This window comes from Nymphalis io, chromosome 20 (assembly GCF_905147045.1).
Source record: "Nymphalis io chromosome 20, ilAglIoxx1.1, whole genome shotgun sequence".
NCBI lineage: Eukaryota > Metazoa > Arthropoda > Insecta > Lepidoptera > Nymphalidae > Nymphalis > Nymphalis io.
Genome location: NC_065907.1, coordinates 1,663,418 through 1,684,346, shown reverse-complemented (window position 1 = coordinate 1,684,346; position 20,929 = coordinate 1,663,418). Strand labels below are relative to the sequence as shown.

At 35.5% G+C, this 20,929-nt stretch overlaps 1 protein-coding gene across 1 annotated transcript in view; it reads right to left on the bottom strand.

The window, feature by feature from the left end:
* The window catches only part of LOC126776469 (atrial natriuretic peptide receptor 1), a 271,011-nt gene that overhangs the window by 148,368 nt on the left and 101,714 nt on the right, over nucleotides 1-20,929 (bottom strand). Inside the window, exon 4 of the mRNA XM_050499001.1 lies at nucleotides 3,818-4,001. Within this exon, the coding sequence (XP_050354958.1) occupies nucleotides 3,818-4,001 (184 nt within the window). The remainder of the gene's footprint in view (nucleotides 1-3,817; nucleotides 4,002-20,929) is intronic.

Below are 20,929 nucleotides of genomic sequence, written 5' to 3'. Positions count from 1 at the left end.
CGCGTATACTCATTGGCGCTTTAAGAAATATTAACCATTTCCTTGTATGGTCAATACATCACTAATCCTTGATTAGTCATGTTACCTCCATTCTGCCTGTAGTTCTAGAGACACTGCCTCTAACAGTATCACTGTTAATACCCACCAATTTAAGAAGGGATGTTTTAATTTTACCTAAACCTCTGATAGTACTTACCATCAAGTGGCCCATTTGCTAGTTTGTCTACATATTTCCAATAAAAACACCGTCGTTAAATTTACGGATATTAGCTACAAGTAATAATGTAAATTAAGCAATTATTTGAGGTTATAAATATTAGAAACGGTATTTGCACTTTATAGCACTAGCGTAACACAGCAGACGTCGTCCTCTTATATATTCATTCATAGCTACCGCTCCGCTCCTTGGGGTCGTAAAATGACGTTAAATAACGTATCACCTTTCTGAATAAATATACACGTAGAATAAATGAATATTTCAAAAATATATACTCTCTAATTTTATAATGTAATACTAGCTAAATCTTAAAATATGTTGCTTGCTTAAATGTATACCAATGACCATGGCGATCAGTTGAACGGTCTAGAAGTTAAAGAGCTCCAGTGCCATCTAGTGGCGAGTTCCAGTATAGTGTATGGTATAAAAAAATAAATCTATGAAAAAATACACATATTTGCAAACATTTCATGGCGGTTAATCAGTTACGAAGTATATTAAGATAACATACATTGCTATGCAGACGATAGTACAGTGCATGGTGGATACCACGGACGCGCAGTGGCTGGGCGAGCGGAAATTGAGGAGAGGCGGAAGAATCTTGTCATTGAACTCGATAGGACGTTAGAGCTCATCGCCAAATGGGGCTCTGATAATCTTGTTGAGTTTAATGCCAAGAAAACACAGGTATGCGCTCTCACGGCGAAAAAGTCAACATTTTCCCCTCTTCCCTCCCTCTGTGGTACTCCGCTGGTTATGCAAAGCAAAATCGCCATGCTGGGGATTGACGTTCGCTGCGACCTTAGTCCAAGGGATTACATCGAGGCTGTTATAAAAACAGCTTCACGGAAACTCGGAGTTCTGAACAAGGTGCGGCGCTTTTTCACGCCACAACAACTGTGCCTGCTGTACAAAACACAGGTACGGTCTTGCGTGGAATATTGCTCGCACCTTTGGGATGGCTCCGCTAAGTACCTACTTGAGGCCTTGGACCGGTTGCAGCGACGTGCCGTACGCATTATTGGCGACGTAAAGGTCACAAACACCCTTGAACCTTTACAATTGCGTCGTGAGATAGCAGCACTGAGCGCTTTCTATCGACTGTATCACGGCGAGTGCTCTGAGGAATTATTCTCTCTAATTCCTGCTTCCCCCTTCCTTCTTAAGTCCACGCGAGCTGGTTCTCGATGTCACCGCCTAACTGTGACATCAATTCCATCGCGAACAAAGAAATTTGGCAACTCCTTTCTTTGTCGCACTTCCAAAAAATGGAATTCCTTACCAGCTCACGTGTTCCCCTCCTCTTACAACCCGGGTTCCTTCAAACGAGGCGTGAAGAGGCATCTTGCGGGCCGGCAAGGCGAAGGCGGCTAGTGCAGAACGTTTTTCCCGTCTGTACTGGCCGTCGTCGCGTTTGGACTCTACTACCACTTACCAACAGGTGGAGTAGAGTCATTTGCCCTCCCGGCGAATATATATAAAAAAAAAAAAAATATTAATAAGATAAAAATGCGCCTGTTTAGTTAAACACTAATTTATCTCTTCCTTTCATTATTATTTTGGCATTCGAAGAAAAGGACAGCATTGCTTAACTAATCACTCGCTAAAAAACGTTTATAAGTAAGAATGTAAGACTTAGTCCAATAATGATATTGATAAAAATTATCCAATATGTAGTCGATTTTGTTATGAAGCCATTGCTATAAACCTACCACGCAACAACAAGTCATTGTTGTTGCGGGATTTTTTTTTTTTATAGAACAGGAAGGTGGACGAGCATATGGGCCACCTGATGGTAAGTGGTCACCAAACGCCCTTAGACATTGGCATTGTAAGAAATGTCAACCATCGCTTATAGCCAATGCGCCACCAACCTTAGGAACTAAGATTTTATGTCCCTTGTGCCTGTAATTACACTGGCTCACTCACCCTTCAAACCGGAACACAACAATATCAAGTATTGCTGTTTTGCGGTAGAATATCTGATGAGTGGGTGGTACCTACCCAGACGAGCTTGCACAAAGCCCTACCACCAGTACAAAGCCCTACCACCAGTACACATAGGGTCACACACTAATACACTGATAATAAAAATTTATATATTTTCAAACAATATATCATGTAGAATCGTTGTTACAATTCTGTTATACCCATATATACATTTATATCGACAATAGTTTCGAAATTGAAGCAAAATAGAGTAAACATGTTTGTTTGTGGAATTGTTGTTTGCTATTTGAATTAATTCGAGCCACAAATCAAATCTATTTATTATCATAGGTATAATAAAAAGTATAATTGCGATTTTGAATGATACCTACGTTACCGTGTTTGACATGTTTATGACTGAAAAAGTTTCAACTTGAGTCACTTGTGTTGGAATGACTAATTATTTTAGGTCAACTTTAATTATAGTCTTGTTACCAGAATTGTCAGACAATATTATTATATATTAAGATGTTATATATGTTAAGCCGGCATTTATGTATTCCCAACAATCTCTTCTGAATTCATTCTAAATAAAAATGAACTTTGTTTAAGTCGTACGAGCACTTTTGAATCGTTACTTTGCACATTAAAATAAACGTAGAGGCGACAACGGTAATCTCATTGTGTGTATTATTATATGAATTAATTTAAACTAACATTCTAAGTTAAGGTAGTCAATTCCTTTATAACGTTAGCTGAAAATATTTTTTACTGTAAATAACCCATATGGATATGTTACACAATAATTACTTAGAAAATACATTCTTACATACAATTAAAAAATAATAATAATAATAATATCCTGGGACATTATTCACAAACGGATATCTGATTCCAAATTAAGCAGAGCTTGTACTATGGAAACCAGACAACTGATATGCTACATATACTACTTTTCTTTTGTAAATACTAACTTATATAGATAATTACACCAAGACTCAGGACAAACGGAGATGTTCATGTACACATATGTCTGTTCTGGGTGGGAATCGAACCCACAACCTTAGGCGTGAAGGGCAAGTATCTACCAACCACGCCAACCGGCTCGTCAATCAATGACAACCTTCCGAAACATTATAAGGCACTGTTTCCTTATTACGTAAATATAATTTGCTTTACACTTACATAAAAGCTAAGTGGAACTCAAATATATCTCAAACCTGAGAAGAACTGGCGTAATAAACTCTTTGGGAATATAGTGTTGTGTATATGAACAATTTTCTAATTTTACCAAGTACTTAAGCACCTGATAACGCCTTTAGGGATCCTGGTATAAAAGTGTATACATTTTCCCTTATGAAAGTTCCTAAGCTTTATAATAGCGTAACACACGTGCAATGTTTACCCATAAGCAAGGACACCAAGTTGTGAACATATACAAAACATGACCAACCCAATTAACCGAAATTGAAAAACAAAAAAAATTAAATAACTTTGTACCTCCATTATCATGTGTCCTCCAGTCCCAGGAATTATATTAAAAAATGAATTATGCTCACCAACGTCACAATCATCAGTCACGTTTCGTTGACAATATCTTCTCAATCAGCTATTGCTGATTCTAATATCTTACCTTAATTATATTCTAAAATATGATTTAAAAATACTCACTGTCTCATCACATCTATCAGGAAATAGGCCAAATCCTTGAATCCAAGTGGTCCAGCTCGCACCATCATATAGAACTCGTCGTGGCACGTCTGTTTCGGTTTCACGAAGTCAAACGTAAATCCACCTGTCGTTACCAGAGGAGTGCCGGTGTTGCCCAAGAACTTCGTTATCCGAGCCACGGAAGCTGAAAAGAAAAAGAAATTTAAGTACCGTCTTTTATACATCTTCCTTCTGTGTTCTATTTTTAATTTTCATTTGAGTACAATAATTGAATTTGTGTTGTATTGTTATTTATGATTTGAGAATTTGTAGAAAAATATATTTTTACTTCCCATTTAGTCGTTGTATAGAGTTTTATTCGTACTTTTTTGTTTTAAAGTGATATATCTATAAGCGTATTTGAGTTTGTATTTTCATGCATCATTGGCGAAATACAATGTTGATGATACCGTTACTGCGACAAAATGGCACAACTCAGAAATTGTTAACTTTCGAATTTTGGAATATTAATAATAATGTCCTCCAGACCTATTTCGGCCACGGCGGCCAATCTCAAGAGAGATTAGCCAACTGCGCAGGAGATATTACTTTTACTATTCCCTAACTCTTATAATCTGATGGGACGGCAATCCGACACGACCGAAAAGAGTTCAAGCGCAGGACCACCGGCTTTACATGCTTTCCGAGGCACGGGAGTGTACACACTTCCAACTTCCAGACTCCGGGCTGTTGCTGAGAATTTTCTGACAGAAAAATACAATAACTTTTTATTGGCCCGACCTCGGAATTAAACCCAGGATATGCGGCAGTCAATATTAATATAAATGGAATATTAATATAAACTGCATTTCGGTGCAACTACTTCATCGGCATTGTTGCGGTCTTTTTTTAGTCATTGAACTAATCCTAATATTAGTTATTATGCACAGACAAGATAGTTTTACTTTTACTATAGCAGATAATATATATTTCAGCTGTATTCTTAGTCTAATGACTAACCTACAAATCGTGAAGCCCCGGGTTTGAATAACCTGTTTTTGCGCAAACATAAGATGTGTTGTCAAAAGCATATATATATACCATGGATACATGGTATATATTATATAAGATAGGTAACAAAAATAGTTCTAGTTTCCAACTGTAATATATAAGTACCATTTTATATTCTACCCTATCGTGCTGCCACGGTGACGGTGACAAGATAGCCGAGTCTAATGATGATATTAACTTCCGACCAATTTCATCCGAGACGCAATGACAACGTTCGTAATTTTTTATCATACTCGTCAGCAGTTTTTTACTATGAAAAGATAAAAATAACAAGATATATACCTAAGAGCGTTAAATGGAAAGTTAATAGAGTGTGAGCAGCAAATAGGAATCGCATTAATACTGTACTTAATCGGTACATAAAATAGACCAAACATACCGACATAGAAATAAGCAACCAGCAATCTAGTTTTTCATTATCTAATGATTTCAATACAAACCACTAGCTTATAAAGATAATAATTTTACTACAGTTTTAGCTAATTGATATTAACTTGTTGATTTTTGGTGATTGTCAAAAGTTATAAATTTATTTATGCTTAAAATAACAGCCGGCCGATGTCCCGTTGCTGGACTAAGGCCTTCTCCTTTCGAAGTCACGAACACTTTTAATTTCCTTTTTTTTATTTTCACTTTGTCTTGAATGTGATGATTATGATGTCCTTCTGACCATTCTACGTTTGACAAAGCATTGGCAATACGTAATGAGGGAGGACGTTAAGGGCCAAAGTCGATAACTTTCCAATATATTCATTGTTTTGAGTTAAAGAATATTATTGATGACACATAAGTATTTTAAAAGAATCAAACTGTAAAATTTATCTAAAATTCCATGTAACTTCCCATAATTGATTAATTCCCACAGGAACGCGTGTTGTTCTTGTCTTCAAACAACATTAAGCTATTGTATTTTAGTTATAATAGGTGTACTGCTCTGGGAATTGCAATTCAGTGATGTTCTATTCTGATAGAATAAGCTTTAATTTAAGAGTCTATTTACAAAAGGCGATCGTTTTACTAAAATGGAAATTTAATACCCTTTGGGTTGAGCACTTTATGTAATAAAATATTAACGGCTGAGATGTGTTTTGCTAATAAGTTGATAAAAACAATAGTTAAAAGGCATACAAATAATATATTATTATTATTTTATATATATACAAATAAATTACTAAATCTACAACATTTTACGCGTTTCCCTCACATGACACTTCATGTGAAGGGGGGAAACGCGTAAACGAAACGTAAACGAAACGCATATGTGGCTCACCGGCACTGAAGGCGTCAGAATACCCACTAATATACCAGTAGTCCGTCTCTTCGGGGGGCGACACGGGATCGCTTGTGTATGCTACCGTGACGCCCTGTGTGCCTCCATTTCTAGAGGGTTCCCGGATACAGGGAACCCAACGAAGAAACAAAGAATACCGTCAATATGTCACCAATTTCTGTTCCAAAATTGGTGACATATTGACGGTACAAAGAACAGTTCATATTTATTTAAATGCCAATGTGAAGAGGCCGTTAGTGACCATTTACCGACTGTGGGCTGATTGACCCATCTACTTGGTTCTTAAAAAACTTCATGCAGCAAGATAATCTATAACGCTAAGTTTATATTTCACTATTGAATTATATCAAACATAATGTTCAATATATTCTTGGCTCAAAAATACTGACATTAAAATAATTTGATTAACTAAAAATTCAAAATTCCCTAAAACAATATTCGATATAAAACATTCTATATTATTATGCTTATTCTGTTTTAATTAATATAGAACTAAAATAATAAAGAATCCAAATACGAGTTCCATTGAAATCCATCTGATAATTTTCACATGATTTATTCGCTGAATAACATTTATGATTTTTAAGTTTCTGTTAATATTTTAATCTATATCTTAAAATAATTTCTAGTAAAAACACGATGTTATAAAATATTCAGAACACTTAACAAATTTATTTATATTCTTATTGATTGTGAATACATGATCCACTGCTGGAGATAGTTTCGTGTCGCTTCCACAACCAGTCGGGTGCCTTCCTCAAATCATCGACCCACCAGAAAGATGCCCTACGCTACGTTTGGCGATCACCGAATGCAAAAATGATAAATAAATATATACATGCACAAACCCAATTGTATTTGTTTTTATACATACACATATTAAAAATTATTTTGTAATTAACTTCTTTTGTTTTGTTTTACAAAGCTCAACCACTGCATTTCATGTTCACCATTAACAGATAACACTGTAAGAATATTAGAAAGATCGGATATTTTTTAAAAAGATGTATATATATCATACACCAATGTTGAGCATCTAAGTGAGTTAACCTCCAAGCAGCTTCTAACTAGAAGAAGGCTGTTATCTAGCATTGAAACAGTTACTGGTCGTTTGTAAATTACATTTGATAACATTATTATACGGTATAACAGTTTTTGCGTATTAGGGGCATCTCGGGTGATAGTTTTAAAAAGTAGTATGTCCTTCCTTGGAGTTTGGTTTGTACCAAATTTTACAAAATCGTTTTAGTAGTTTAGCTTACAAAGCCTAACAGACAGATAGCTTTACTGGTGATAAAGCTTTGTGCAAGCTCGTCTGGGTAGGTACCATCCACTCATCAGATATTCTACCGCAAAACAGCAGTACTTGGTATTGTTGTGTTCCGATTTGAAGGGTGAGTGAGCCAGTGTAATTACAGGCACAAGGGACATAACATCTTAGTTCCCAAGGTTAGTGGCGCATTGGTGATGTAAGCGATGGTTAACATTTCTTACAACGCCAATATCTATGAGCGTTGGTGACTACTTACCATCAGGTGGCTCATATGCACGTCCGCCTTCCTATTCTATATAAAAAACAGAATTTCCAGCCGCATTTATAATATTAGTACCGATACAATCATTCACTTAAACTTTTAATGCGTTCCATATACTAAAAAGTTTTTATATTGCTTAGCAATATATATAGCTTTTCAGACTAAGAGGATAGAAGACTAATAAATAAACCAATAAAGTTTTACTATTAAAATTAATAATATATACGTATAGGTAGAAAAATACGACTTTATCTATTAATGTCACCCCTAAGGGGACAAGTTAAGCAATGTTGTGTCTTTTTCTTTCGAATGTCTAATCAATAATGATAGTGTATTACAACTCGATGGCGATAGATGGCAGTAATAAAATCTGTCAGTTTCCTGAATCGCGCTATCTAGATTCACTACTGAATATATATATAATGTGAAAGGGATATTATTAAAATAATCAGATCTAATAAATTATTGTGTGAACAGTGGAAAGTTCCATTTAACGTTTATCCTCCGAAATTAGTTCGGCATAAGCAGATAGAAAAAATAATATTTAACTAAATATGTGCTACACATCGCTTATAATTAAAACCGTAGGTATTTATTTATTTACATAGATATGTATGTCCAATGGATTTATTTCATATATTTATAGTAATTTCTGATTTAATGTAAATTATTTAATTGAAATAATTATTTATTCAAATATGGGTACACAGTATTGAATTAAACGTAAAGCTACTACCGGCTCGGAAAAGAGATTCTACCGAGAAAATTCGACAAGAAATTCAGTAGTTCATACTTTTCTCTAATTAAAAGTCAAATAATTACGATTAAATTTACGCATATTCTGCTAGGAAATCGATAAATACTAACTCCACTTTATATAATATTGTGTTTAGTATCCCTTATTTAACTTAGTTCTAAGGTTTAAATATATTAACAGGCAAAGTTAAAATAAGTGTGAAATCATATTATAGAATACAGTCTTCCAGGAAGGATGTATTGACTTTGCAAAGTCTATACATCCTTCCTGGATGTATTGACTGTTTGTATAAAATTTAATGTGAAAATTTACATATCATTTTATATAGATATGCAAAACATGTGTTTAAAAATATCTCTTTTCAAAGAGAGAAATCCTGATAGTCCAATTTTTTTTATGGAATTAATCGAATAACTTACGAGATTCGTGATGGAGTACGTCTGTGCCGTTGAGATAAAACCACCTTCACATCACAACGCATTTTTTAATATATATAGTTTTAAGACATAAGCCATAAACTTTTGTATCATCTAGATCTCGTATGTGTGTATATATGAACACATACTGTAAAAGCTGCATTTTCAATACAGAGATATCAAAGTAAATTAGTCTAACGACGTGTTTGAATGTGTTCTCAAATATCACGGGTTCAAATCGGAGTAGACAATGCTAAATTTAACGGCAATTAAACTAATTTGTCTGTTTTAATAATTTTATTCGTATCTTGATCGACCTTGAAGCATTGTGTTTCAATGAGAGTAAAATATCGTGAAATTTTGCATGTCTCTGTTTAAAATTTATTACGTGTGTATCCACAAAATCGCAATTGAACACCGAATGGAATAATGTAAAAGCTTTAACTTTTTTTTATTCAAAATTGGTAGGCAGACTGCCAATTGGGCATGATGGTAAGTGGGCACTGTAAGATATATTAACGGTTCCTCATATCGCAATCGCGCCAGCTACCTTAGGAACTAAAATGCTATCTAGTGCCCGAAGTTACATTAGCAGAGTCACACTACAAAATATTAACTTACACTGTTTCGCGGTAGAATGATATATGATGAGTGGGTGGCCTTATCCAGATGGGCTTACACAAAGTTCTACTTCTAAATGTGCACACACATACGCAAATCACTAATACATCCAAAGCATTTTTAAGTAATGTTTTTATTACGCAAACGTTGCTCTAATTGGAAATCCGACACTGTACTGTCCCATCGAAATGGTGTTGATTGCAATGTAAACTCAATTATATGAAGAGGACCCCCCGCCCTTGACGTAGCGTTCCAGGAAAAATGACACTCTAATTAACTTTTAAAAAAAATATTATTCTTTTGACAAAAAGAAATGAAAAATGACTTCATATTTCCTGCTCGTTATGTTAATAATAATAATTTCTTCATATATTACGTAATATGAAATTTATAAGGAATATTATACATAATTTTTTTTGTTTAACTTACAGTAGTATTTTAATATAGATTAATTATAAATTAATAAATATCGATTTAATATTGAATCGATATCATTGATTGTAACAAAATTAATATGTTTTTTATCAGTCAATTAGTATTTAATAGTCATCACATTTTGCTGGGAGAACTGTATTGAATAAAAGCAATAGATGTTACAACGAAATTTTTTAAGACTTAAGTAAGTAAAGAATTTCTAAAGAAAGTAATATTAGATGGTTTCGATGAAATTAAAATTTCATAAAGGTTTTCTAAATATATTTAATTTTAAATAGTTTTACAATCACTTCCTAATCTGAAACTTAATGTGACAGAAAAAATACACGCAGATATAAATTTAAAGAATCACGTAAGAGATTTCTTCACATTATACCTTATACATATAATTTGTTTCATTGAATTTAATTAAGTTCAGCCTTCTAATGACGAAGGTATCATATAACATGCCAAAAACATTTTAATTTGAGCCGGTTGGCGTGGTTAGTAGATACTACATTTCACGCCGAAGGTTGTGGGTGCATTTGTGTGCATGAACATGTATGTTTGTCCAGACTCTGGGTGTAATTATCTATACCAGTATGTATTTACAGAAGAAAAATAGTACATGTAGTATATCAGTTGTCTGGTTTCCATAACTGCTTAATATGGGATCAGATGGCCGTGTGTGAATAATGTTCCAGGATATTATTATTATTATAAAAGCATTTTTTTTTAATATTTATTATTAAATTTTGCTCTAAATACTGGGCGAATTCCTCCTGTGTACTGAAAATTTGGAAAGTGTGAACTCTTTTCTGTGATGTTATATTTGCAATAACACTAGATAACCGAAATCTGTCAAGGGAACATCATCATCCTAATTTCAAATATGGAACATATTCGAAACCAGATGGAAATATTATAATAAATCGTATGAATGATAAAACTCGTTCAATTTCCATATAGAATAGTCTAAACGTATAAAGCTTTGAGTTGCAATTTTAATACATTATGCAACTTGTTATAATTTTAAATTAAAGCCGTGCGATACTGAACATGTTTACTACAGTCGTTTAGAATTAAGCATTAACCTTAAACCTACTACTAAATTCATACTTTTTATTGTCTTAGGTAGGCAAACTGTCTGGTAAGTGTTCACAACCGCCTATATACATTATTGTATTTTTAACCACTTAAATTGGCAATGCGCTACTTAGCTTGGAAACTAAGATGTTATGTTCTTTGGGCCTGTAATTATACTGGCTCACTCACACAAATACGGAACACAAGAATAACAAGTACTGCTGTTTTTCGGTAGAGTATCTGATGAGTGGGTGGTACATATCCAGACGAGCTTGCACAAAGTTCTACCACCAGTAAAGATTAAAAATAAGAGAGGATATTATGTGTCGGTTACTTGCTCATGTATTTACCGGTGCGGCTCGCCTTGAACGTCGCTTTCTTAAAGGGCCAAAGTGTACATAGTTTGCTTGCTACATAATATTGGAGAGTAATTATCGATCATAATAATAATATCCTGGGACATTATTCACACATGGCCATCTGATCCCAAATTAAGCAGAGCTTGTGCTATGGAAACCAGACAACTGATATACTACATATACTACTTTTCCCTTTGTAAATACGTACTTATATAGATAATAACACCCAGACTTAGGACAAATGGACATCTTCATGTACACAAATGTTTGTCCTGCGTGGGAATCGAACCCACAACCCCCGGTTAAAATCAAGTATCTACCGACCAAGCCAACCGGCTCATCGTCGTCATAATTGTTCAATACGTCACATTAATTTTATATAATATATGAGCTGTGTGACTGCTATGCACATTTATACAAAATAATATTTATTATTTTGATATAAGCATATCAAGATTCCATATCTGCAAAGACAATTCAATTTTCTTTCTTTAATAAAAAGAGCACCCCGTACGCCCGTTGATTTACGTTGTACAATATCAAGATTTATGATTTATTTATGTCATGCATTTATTAATCAATGAATAATTATTTGCCTATCATACAGTACAGAGCGATTCGTATTATTGGGCGTATTCGCGATATATAATCGATGTTAAAATGCTAAAATAAGGTTAATTTTTCTTTGTTATTTATTTTTATTTTACAAAGATATATTTGAAAATGATACGGTTTATCTTGGTCAATATAAGGCTCAATACAATAACATTTTCAAGTACAAGTTTTCAAATGATATCAAGATCTAAGATCCTAGCTAGGCTAATTAATAACCAGTATTAACGATAATCAGTCCTATTCCCTAAGGTAGTGACAATAACGAAAGACAATTTAGTATCACGTAGATAAATTACAAATATTATTTATATAAGATTAAATATTTTATCTAAATTAATCTTACCCCTAAAAATCTTACCCCCTACTGCGCTCGCCAACACGCCTGCCCAGCGCGGCGAGTATGGGCAAACCACCTCCCTAAATGGCAGATGCGCCCAAAAAAAGGCCCCCAGTTACCGGCAAGCCCGCTAGGCCCGACCAAGGTAGCGGTCGCGGTATCGGCAGGGCAGGGGGTGCTAAGAATCACCGGTTCACGGCAGGCTACCGTATAAAACGACTGAAAATGGCAACGTATAATGGACGCTCGATGAGGCTGGACCATCACCTCGCCGAATTAGAAGTAGAGTTAAGTCATATAAACTGGCATATACTGGGGTTATCTGAAGTCCGAAGACAGGGGGAGGACACGATAACTCTAGAGTCCGGTAACTTACTCTACTTCCGCGAAGGTGATAACCTCTCCCAGGGTGGTGTCGGTTTTCTAGTCAAAAAGGATCTCATTAGCAGCATTGTGGAAATCAGTAGTGTGTCGAACCGGGTAGCGTACCTTGTCCTAAAACTTTCCGACAGGTACTCCCTGAAGGTTGTACAGGTATATGCGCCAACTTCGACATACTCTGATGATGTGGTCGAAGCGATGTACGAGGACATCGCAAAGGCCCTCAACGACACCTCGAGGGCCCACTACAATGTTGTTATGGGAGACTTTAATGCTAAAGTGGGAGTACAAGATAGCGGTGAATCGAAAGTCGGACCTTACGGCTTGGGCTGCAGAAATCACAGGGGGCAAATGCTGGTAAACTTCCTCGAAGCGCAGGGGCTTTTTTTGATGAATTCTTTCTTTCAAAAGAAGCCTCAGAGGAGGTGGACCTGGCGAAGCCCCGATAACGTGACAAGGAACGAGATAGACTTTATCATCTCGAATAAAAGGCACATATTTAGAGATGTTTCAGTGATCAACAGGTTTAATACCGGAAGTGATCACCGCTTGGTTCGAGGCACTCTAAATATCAACTTAAAAGCCGAAAGATCGAGAATGATGAGGTCTACTCTCCGACCTACCATGCTCCAAGCTGCTCAAGGCTCCGAAAAGTTCCAAATGGAACTTCAAAATCAATTCACCGCGTTGGAAACCATAAGCAGCATTGATGAGAGAACCGACACGCTGGTCAAAATACTGCAAAACACATCCCGCAAGTGTTTTCCGCCACAGAGAAGAGACAACGCACCAAAACTCTCTGCTGAGACACTCGAGCTCATGAGAAAACGACGAGAACTACCATCGTTTTTGTCAGATAAGGCCTTAAACCGAACAATAAAAACGCTGACGCGACGCGATCTCCGACGCTCCAATACCCGTGCCATCAAGGCTGCGATTGAGCAAAATCGGGGATCAAAAGTGTTCGCTCGCAAGTTTGGGAGGCCGCGTCTGACAAAACTTAAAACTGAAAATGGTGGGGTCGTTACCTCTAGGCCTGAGATTATCGGAGAAGTAGAGAGGTTTTATGGGCAGTTGTTCTCTTCAAGATCGGATAAACCCATGGGAATCAGTATTGATGACCAGCGCGCCCCTCTTATGCGCCATTACTCCGAGGAGCTCCCGGTCGTTGACCAAGGAGAGATTAGGGCGGCTCTAGAACAGCTTAAAAACAACAAATCTCCGGGAGATGACGGAATCACAACAGAGTTGCTTAAGGCAGGCGGGACTCCGGTCCTGAAAGAGCTAGCAAGCCTCTTTAATTCCGTCATCCAACATGGCAAGACCCCGGAAACGTGGAGCGGGAGTGAGGTGGTACTGTTTTTCAAGAAAGGTGATAAAACCCTCTTGAAAAACTACAGACCAATCTCCCTCCTGAGTCACGTGTATAAGCTGTTCTCAAGAGTCGTCACGAACCGTCTCGCCAGACGACTTGACGAGTTCCAGCCCCCAGAGCAAGCCGGCTTTCGATCAGGCTACAGCACCGTGGACCACATCCATACTGTTCGGCAGATTGTGCAGAAGACCGAAGAGTACAATCAGCCGCTGTGTATGGCATTTGTGGACTACGAGAAAGCCTTCGACTCCATCGAAACCTGGGCAGTGCTCGACTCATTGCAGAGATGTCATATCGATTGGAGATATATCGAGGTACTGAGATGTCTGTACAACGCCGCTACAATGACTGTCCACATCCAGGACTGTAAGACGAAGGCGATCCAATTGCGCAGAGGGGTGAGACAGGGGGATGTAATATCCCCGAAACTGTTCACCAACGCGTTGGAAGACGTTTTCAAAACGCTGGATTGGACTAGGTATGGAGTCAATGTAAACGGCGAGTACATCTCACACCTTCGATTTGCCGACGATATCGTCATCATAGCAGAGTCGTTGGAACAACTCACCGAAATGCTGCGTAGCCTAGGCGAGTCTTCCCGGTGTGTCGGTCTCGGCATGAACTTGGACAAGACCAAGGTCATGTTCAATAGGCATGTCGTGCCGGGACCGATATACGTCGAGGGCAAACCTCTCGAAGTTGTTAGTGAATATACCTACCTAGGACAGATTATACAAATCGGTAGGAACAACTTCGAGAAGGAAGCCGATCGAAGAATTCGCTTGGGATGGGCAGCATTTGGCAACTTTCGTCAAGTCCTCAAGTCGTCTATACCGCAATGTTTGAAGACGAAAGTCTTCAACCAATGCGTCTTACCTGCCATGACATACGGTGCCGAAACGTGGACACTAACTGCGGGACTAGTCCACAAATTCAAAGTCGCTCAGCGTGCTATGGAGCGAGCTATGCTCGGAGTATCTTTGAAGGATAAGATCAGAAATGAGATTATCCGGAAAAGAACCGGAGTCACTGACATAGCTTGCAAAATTAGCAGGCTGAAGTGGCAGTGGGCTGGTCACGTATGTCGTAGGACCGATGGCCGTTGGAGCAGACGAGTCCTAGAGTGGAGACCGCGAATCGGCAAGCGCAGCGTAGGGCGCCCTCCAGCCAGGTGGACCGACGACCTTAAGAAGGTGGCGGGCACCAACTGGATGCGGAAGGCGGAGGACAGGGAGCTTTGGCGCACCTTGGGAGAGGCCTATGTTCAGCAGTGGACAACGATTGGCTGTTGATTGATCTAAATTAATCAGTGAATTGTCATTCTGGATATTTTTGTCTTAGTGTGCATGCGTGCGTGTGTGTAATGTATGAATTATATAATATTGTAAAAGTTGAAATTATGTTATTAAAATAATTTGTAATACAGTAAATTATACAAGTATAATACATTTTACTAAATTTGCTTTGCAGTTTGAACCACGTTTTTGGATTATACAAATACACGTTTCTCTATCATCTTATGCAATACAACGGCTTACGGGTTAGCGATGTGAAAATCGTGAGTCCAATGCTAATCCCTTGAGCTATTGTCGGACAACTTGCATAAACTTCACGCTCAAATGGAGGGTTAAATAGGAATTTCAGTAATGTCTTAAAGAATAAAAGCAATTTTGATTGCTGTTATTCATTACGAAAAAGTCTATTCATACAATTTTCTTAACGTTTGTAGTCGTTGCTCCTTAATGTCGTAACGCAAAATTCTACAGCCTCTCTTATTAAAATTAAAAAGTTATCGCTTGTTTATTTTTCGGCTATTGTTATATTACACATTAAAAATTTATACTCAGGTATTAATCATGGTCAATACGTGCAGCTGACCGAAAGAAGATCGAGACTTTCGAAATGTAGTGTTATAAAAGAATCTTGCGTATACCGTGGACAGCAAAAAGAATCAACAAGTCTATTTTCGACCAACTGAAGATTACTACCAGACGATCCACTATATGCTACCAATGACAAAGTTATTTTGGCCATATTGCCCGGAGACATATCTGGATAAAATGGTTAAAAGTAGGGAAAATCGAAGGTAAAAGATCACGCGGTCGAATACCTATCCGCTAGTCCGATTAGAATCAAAATATCATGGCACTCAATATTCCGACTTCCCTGAGACAACTTTTTTTTGTATATTAAACTTTTTATTATACGCGACTTTATTCAATTCGAATAGAGATTTACATTTACCTAAAGCCTGTTCCAATCACGGGGATACAGAAACATACACCTTCGATTTACATATCACCAGATATTCCTACCAGCTCTACTATAATATGTACTACAAACAATTTTTGATTAATATTGGCGTTCTATGGGGGAGGCTTTCGTCCAGCAGTGGACGGCAAAAGGCTGGAAAAAAAAATGTTTTTTTTTTTTTTACTATTAATAGGTCAGCGTTTGACCGTTGACTTGCCTGATGTTAAGCATCGACACGGTCTAAGATGTAGCACGCTTGCCTATAAGAAACCTGTTTACTCTGGATTTGAAGACACCAACATTATACCAATGTTTATTTATAATACCACACTGTCCCACTTACTAATTATTACTTTAATTTTACTACCAAAAGTTCCGATAACTTCCTGGAAATTCAAAACACCGTTTTGTCGTGAATTCATAATGAATACCATTGACTGTTCAAGATATCTGCTAATTATATTACGTTGATTCAATGTCAAAATTATATGTCTTTACTCCTTTTGTGAGCTATATATCATTTACTTACCTGTACGTTAAAAGTCTTGCCTGCACTATTCAGGCGAAAGCTAAAACTCTCATGATATTTATCCAACGCTGTAGTGCAAACAGGTGTGTCCAACTAGAAATATCTTGACGTACCAATAGCGTGATTTCGTGTTATTTCTCCAATCGAAAACAGCTTCAGAAATGAATGAAATGTTGAATGAAAAGTTGCTGAGTTTGTCGTGTGAAAACCGGATGAGAAACAATCGAGCTATTTTCGTTTCTTCTTTATAAGTTAATATTTCTCAAGAAATAGTGACAGGTTTTCTTACGATGTTTTGCTTCATATCCAATGAAGGATATGAAGGAAAACATCGTAAGATGAAAATTCATGTATGGGCCATCTCGGTTCTTATCTTAACTATGCTACCTACAAAACAAAGGTAAACTTAAGGTAGAATATCGATAATTCTAAGAACGTTATTTAAGTCGTGAAAGTTATAGTTGACTTTACAAACTCTTAAATTAATTTCCAAGAACTTTCTGACGTTCTTTGTGATTCGGTGTTATTCATTGAGTATATAAGTAGTAGATATAGTAAAAATGTTTTAATTTTCTAATTTGATGACTTTTTTATGGAATAAAAATAAACCAAAGAGGTCTTAAAATACACGAGTTTTATCACTCCACAAGTCATCAATGCGGTTTTACGTTTATATATGTTCGAACTCGATATTTAACAGATCGAACGTGTAATATCTACAGTTTACGTAAACGTAATAAATAATATTCGTATCAACACTATGAAGTGTTATATCCTGTTTTAAAACAAATAGCTTAAACAAAACGTCTGTTACGAATATGTTGCGATTTCCTAGAATTAATAATGTAAAATAATTATACTTTCATAGATAAATTACGCTGCTTAACTTAGGCTGGCCAACGATTTTAATTTAAAAAAAAAAAAAAAATTCGATACAGTCAAACGGGCCATCTGATGGTAAATTGTAACCATTGCCCATAGACATCGGCACTGTAAGAAATTTTAACCATACCTTACATTGCCAATGCGTGACCACTGAGAACTAGGATGTTAAGTCCCTATATGTGAGAGTTACACTGGCTGACTCCCCTTTACAACCAGTACACAACATTACTAAGTATTGTTGTTTGGCGATTGAATATGTTCATGTCATGTGCTATGGGTGCTACCTACCCAGACAGGCTTGCATAAAGCCCACCATAGTGTTAAAGCCTAGGTTTGTGTAAGCCACCCTGGGTAATTATTTCATATTGCTACCGAATATTTTTATGTATAACTTAAGCTTAATAACTACTAAATACAGTACAATTATAATAACTTTATTGTAAAAAAAGCAATTATACACGTTCCAATGATACCCTAGCTCCTGAACTAGATAACTGTGAATCGGGAATTATTTTGATATTTTCTGACATGACTACAAGTTAACAGGCACACACTTAGCTTTATTTTAGTTTATTAAAAAACAAACCTTATTATTGAACAAATAAAAAAAAGATTCTGTGTTATTATTGTAATTTAGGATGAACGAAGCCCCTAAATCTTTGACATCTATAATGCATTATTATTCATCATATATATATTATTTTCTTTGTTATTGTTATATTTGTATGTATGTATATTTCTTATTATTAATTACCGCCTTCACGAATTTCTGCTTAGCCTAAAGGTTGACTTGTAGAGAATGCCTTTTGGCATTAAGTCCGCCTTTTGTCCTACTACACAATGTATAGTGATCAAAAAACGTATTTAAATGAATAAATAAAAAAAAAATCAACTAAATTCATTTTCATCTGAATGTCATTGGTCGACGGTAACTGGTGACGTAACAGTCGGACAATGGCCGTTTTGTGTATATACAGATTAGTAATAATAAAGATAAGTATCTCTGCTCATTATAACAAATATTAACAGTGAGTAATATTTAAATTGGCGTATTATATATTAAATAAAGTAGTCTGATCTTGTCATATTATACTTATTATTATGTAGTATCTAACGTAGCTTCGCTTATAAATTTTTCTTATGAAATATATTTTAAGAAAATTGAATATTAAATATAATTTTCCTTTGATCCTGTCTTTGTAAAAACATTTTATTTGTGACATTATTTCATGAAATTAAAATAGAAAGAAATATATTATTGATATTAGTACATTTATTTTTCTTTGGGTTAATACAAATATATTTTAAGAAAATTGAATATTAAATATAATTTTCCTTTGATCCTGTATTTGTAAAAGCATTTTATTTGTGACATTATTTCATGAAATTAAAATAGAAAGAAATATATTATTGATATTAGTACATTAATTTTTCTTTGGGTTAATACAAATATATTTTAAGAAAATTGAATATTAAATATAATTTTCCTTTGATCCTGTATTTGTAAAAGTATTTTATTTGTGACATTATTTCATGAAATTAAAATAGAAAGAAATATATTATTGATATTAGTACATTTATTTTTCTTTGGGTTAATACAAATATATTTTAAGAAAATTGAATATTAAATATAATTTTCTTTTGATCCTGTTTTTGCAAAACATTTTATTTGTGACATTATTTCATGAAATTTAAAAAGAAAGAAAGATATTATTGGTATTGGATCTTAAAAGAGACCATTAAATTGAAATACCTTCCTTGTGCAAGTCTATCTGGGTAGCTACCACCTATACATGACATATTCTAAACAGCAATACTTGTGTTGTGTTCCGTTTTGATCCCCAACACTCCATTACAAATGCCATAACATCGATGTGAGAAATGGTTAATATTTCCAAGCCAATTTCTCTGGGCTATGGTAACCATTTACAGCCAGACAGTCTGTCTACCTATTATTATATAAAAAAAAGAAAAAATATTTAAGTAAACTTTATCTTTATCATAAGTATACATTAAAAGATAAGTCACTGGCAGTACTATTCCGTAAGAAATCTTGTATTTAACTGCTAAAATGTTAAAAACCGGTAATACATTATTCTGCTGCTTGTATCCCTTTAAAAATAATTATTGTTATTATAAATGTCACATACCACTTTCTGACATCCCATGTCGTGTTTTGTAATTAGTTAGATGTTATAGAATAATTCTACTGGAATTTAATTTGTCATCTAAAACAGATTTTACAGCTTACATATCTAAAATCAAGTCAATAAAGAATAAAAAGAATCGTAGTCTACTGTGTAATCTTGACCGATCTCGATCAAGGTCATTTTCAAGATGGCCTTGCAAATTGCGCAGAACATATTATTGTGTACAAGAGTGTACGCAAACATAAATACACTCTCTATTCCTTCACTCTTATAATCAGATATTAAATACGACCGGAAATAAATTAGGGGAACGATATACCGCTTTACCTTCTCTCCGAGGATTGAGCTTCTCTCAGAGGAGGAGCTGGAACTGGGAATTTCTCGTCGAAAAACCCAATAACTTTTTATTGGTCAGGCCCGTTTTTGAAATCCAGGATTCGTGATCTGGGGCCTTATAAGCTGTCCACTAGACCAGCAAGGCGATCAATTATTCTATATACATATATAAATAGTTATAGTTAATTTTCATGCAGATTCCATCCAAGCAAGTATCATCCATCCTTTGACATACATGACCAGCCCGCAGCCACTGCAGATTGTTAATTAACTCTAGTTACGTCGGTTCTACTCCAAATAATATCACTTCTAGTTTTATCCCTAGATAGATACCTTTTTCAGTTAAAAATTAAAATAGTTAAGTGTCACTTAGTCGCAACTTCGTCAAAGCTGTGTGTCATATTTCGATAAAATCTTGCATACTCACGCCCTTTTTTTAAAAGCACACGAATATCGAAATTAGTTACGCGACGATGATGAAATATGTCCTTCAATATCAATATCTTCAATCAACGGTCCAATCTCTAAAAAAAGGAAGACTATTTAAGATAACTTAATATTTAAAAAAAAAAAAAACAAAATTTGAAAACTGAACATAAAACGTTAATTCATATTCCATTTTCAAAATGAAATTTTCGTGTCGTATCACATATATATCTCTGAATTGTAATCAGAAATTAAAGAACGAAAAAAGATCTCTTGAACTTCACCCAAACTCGTTT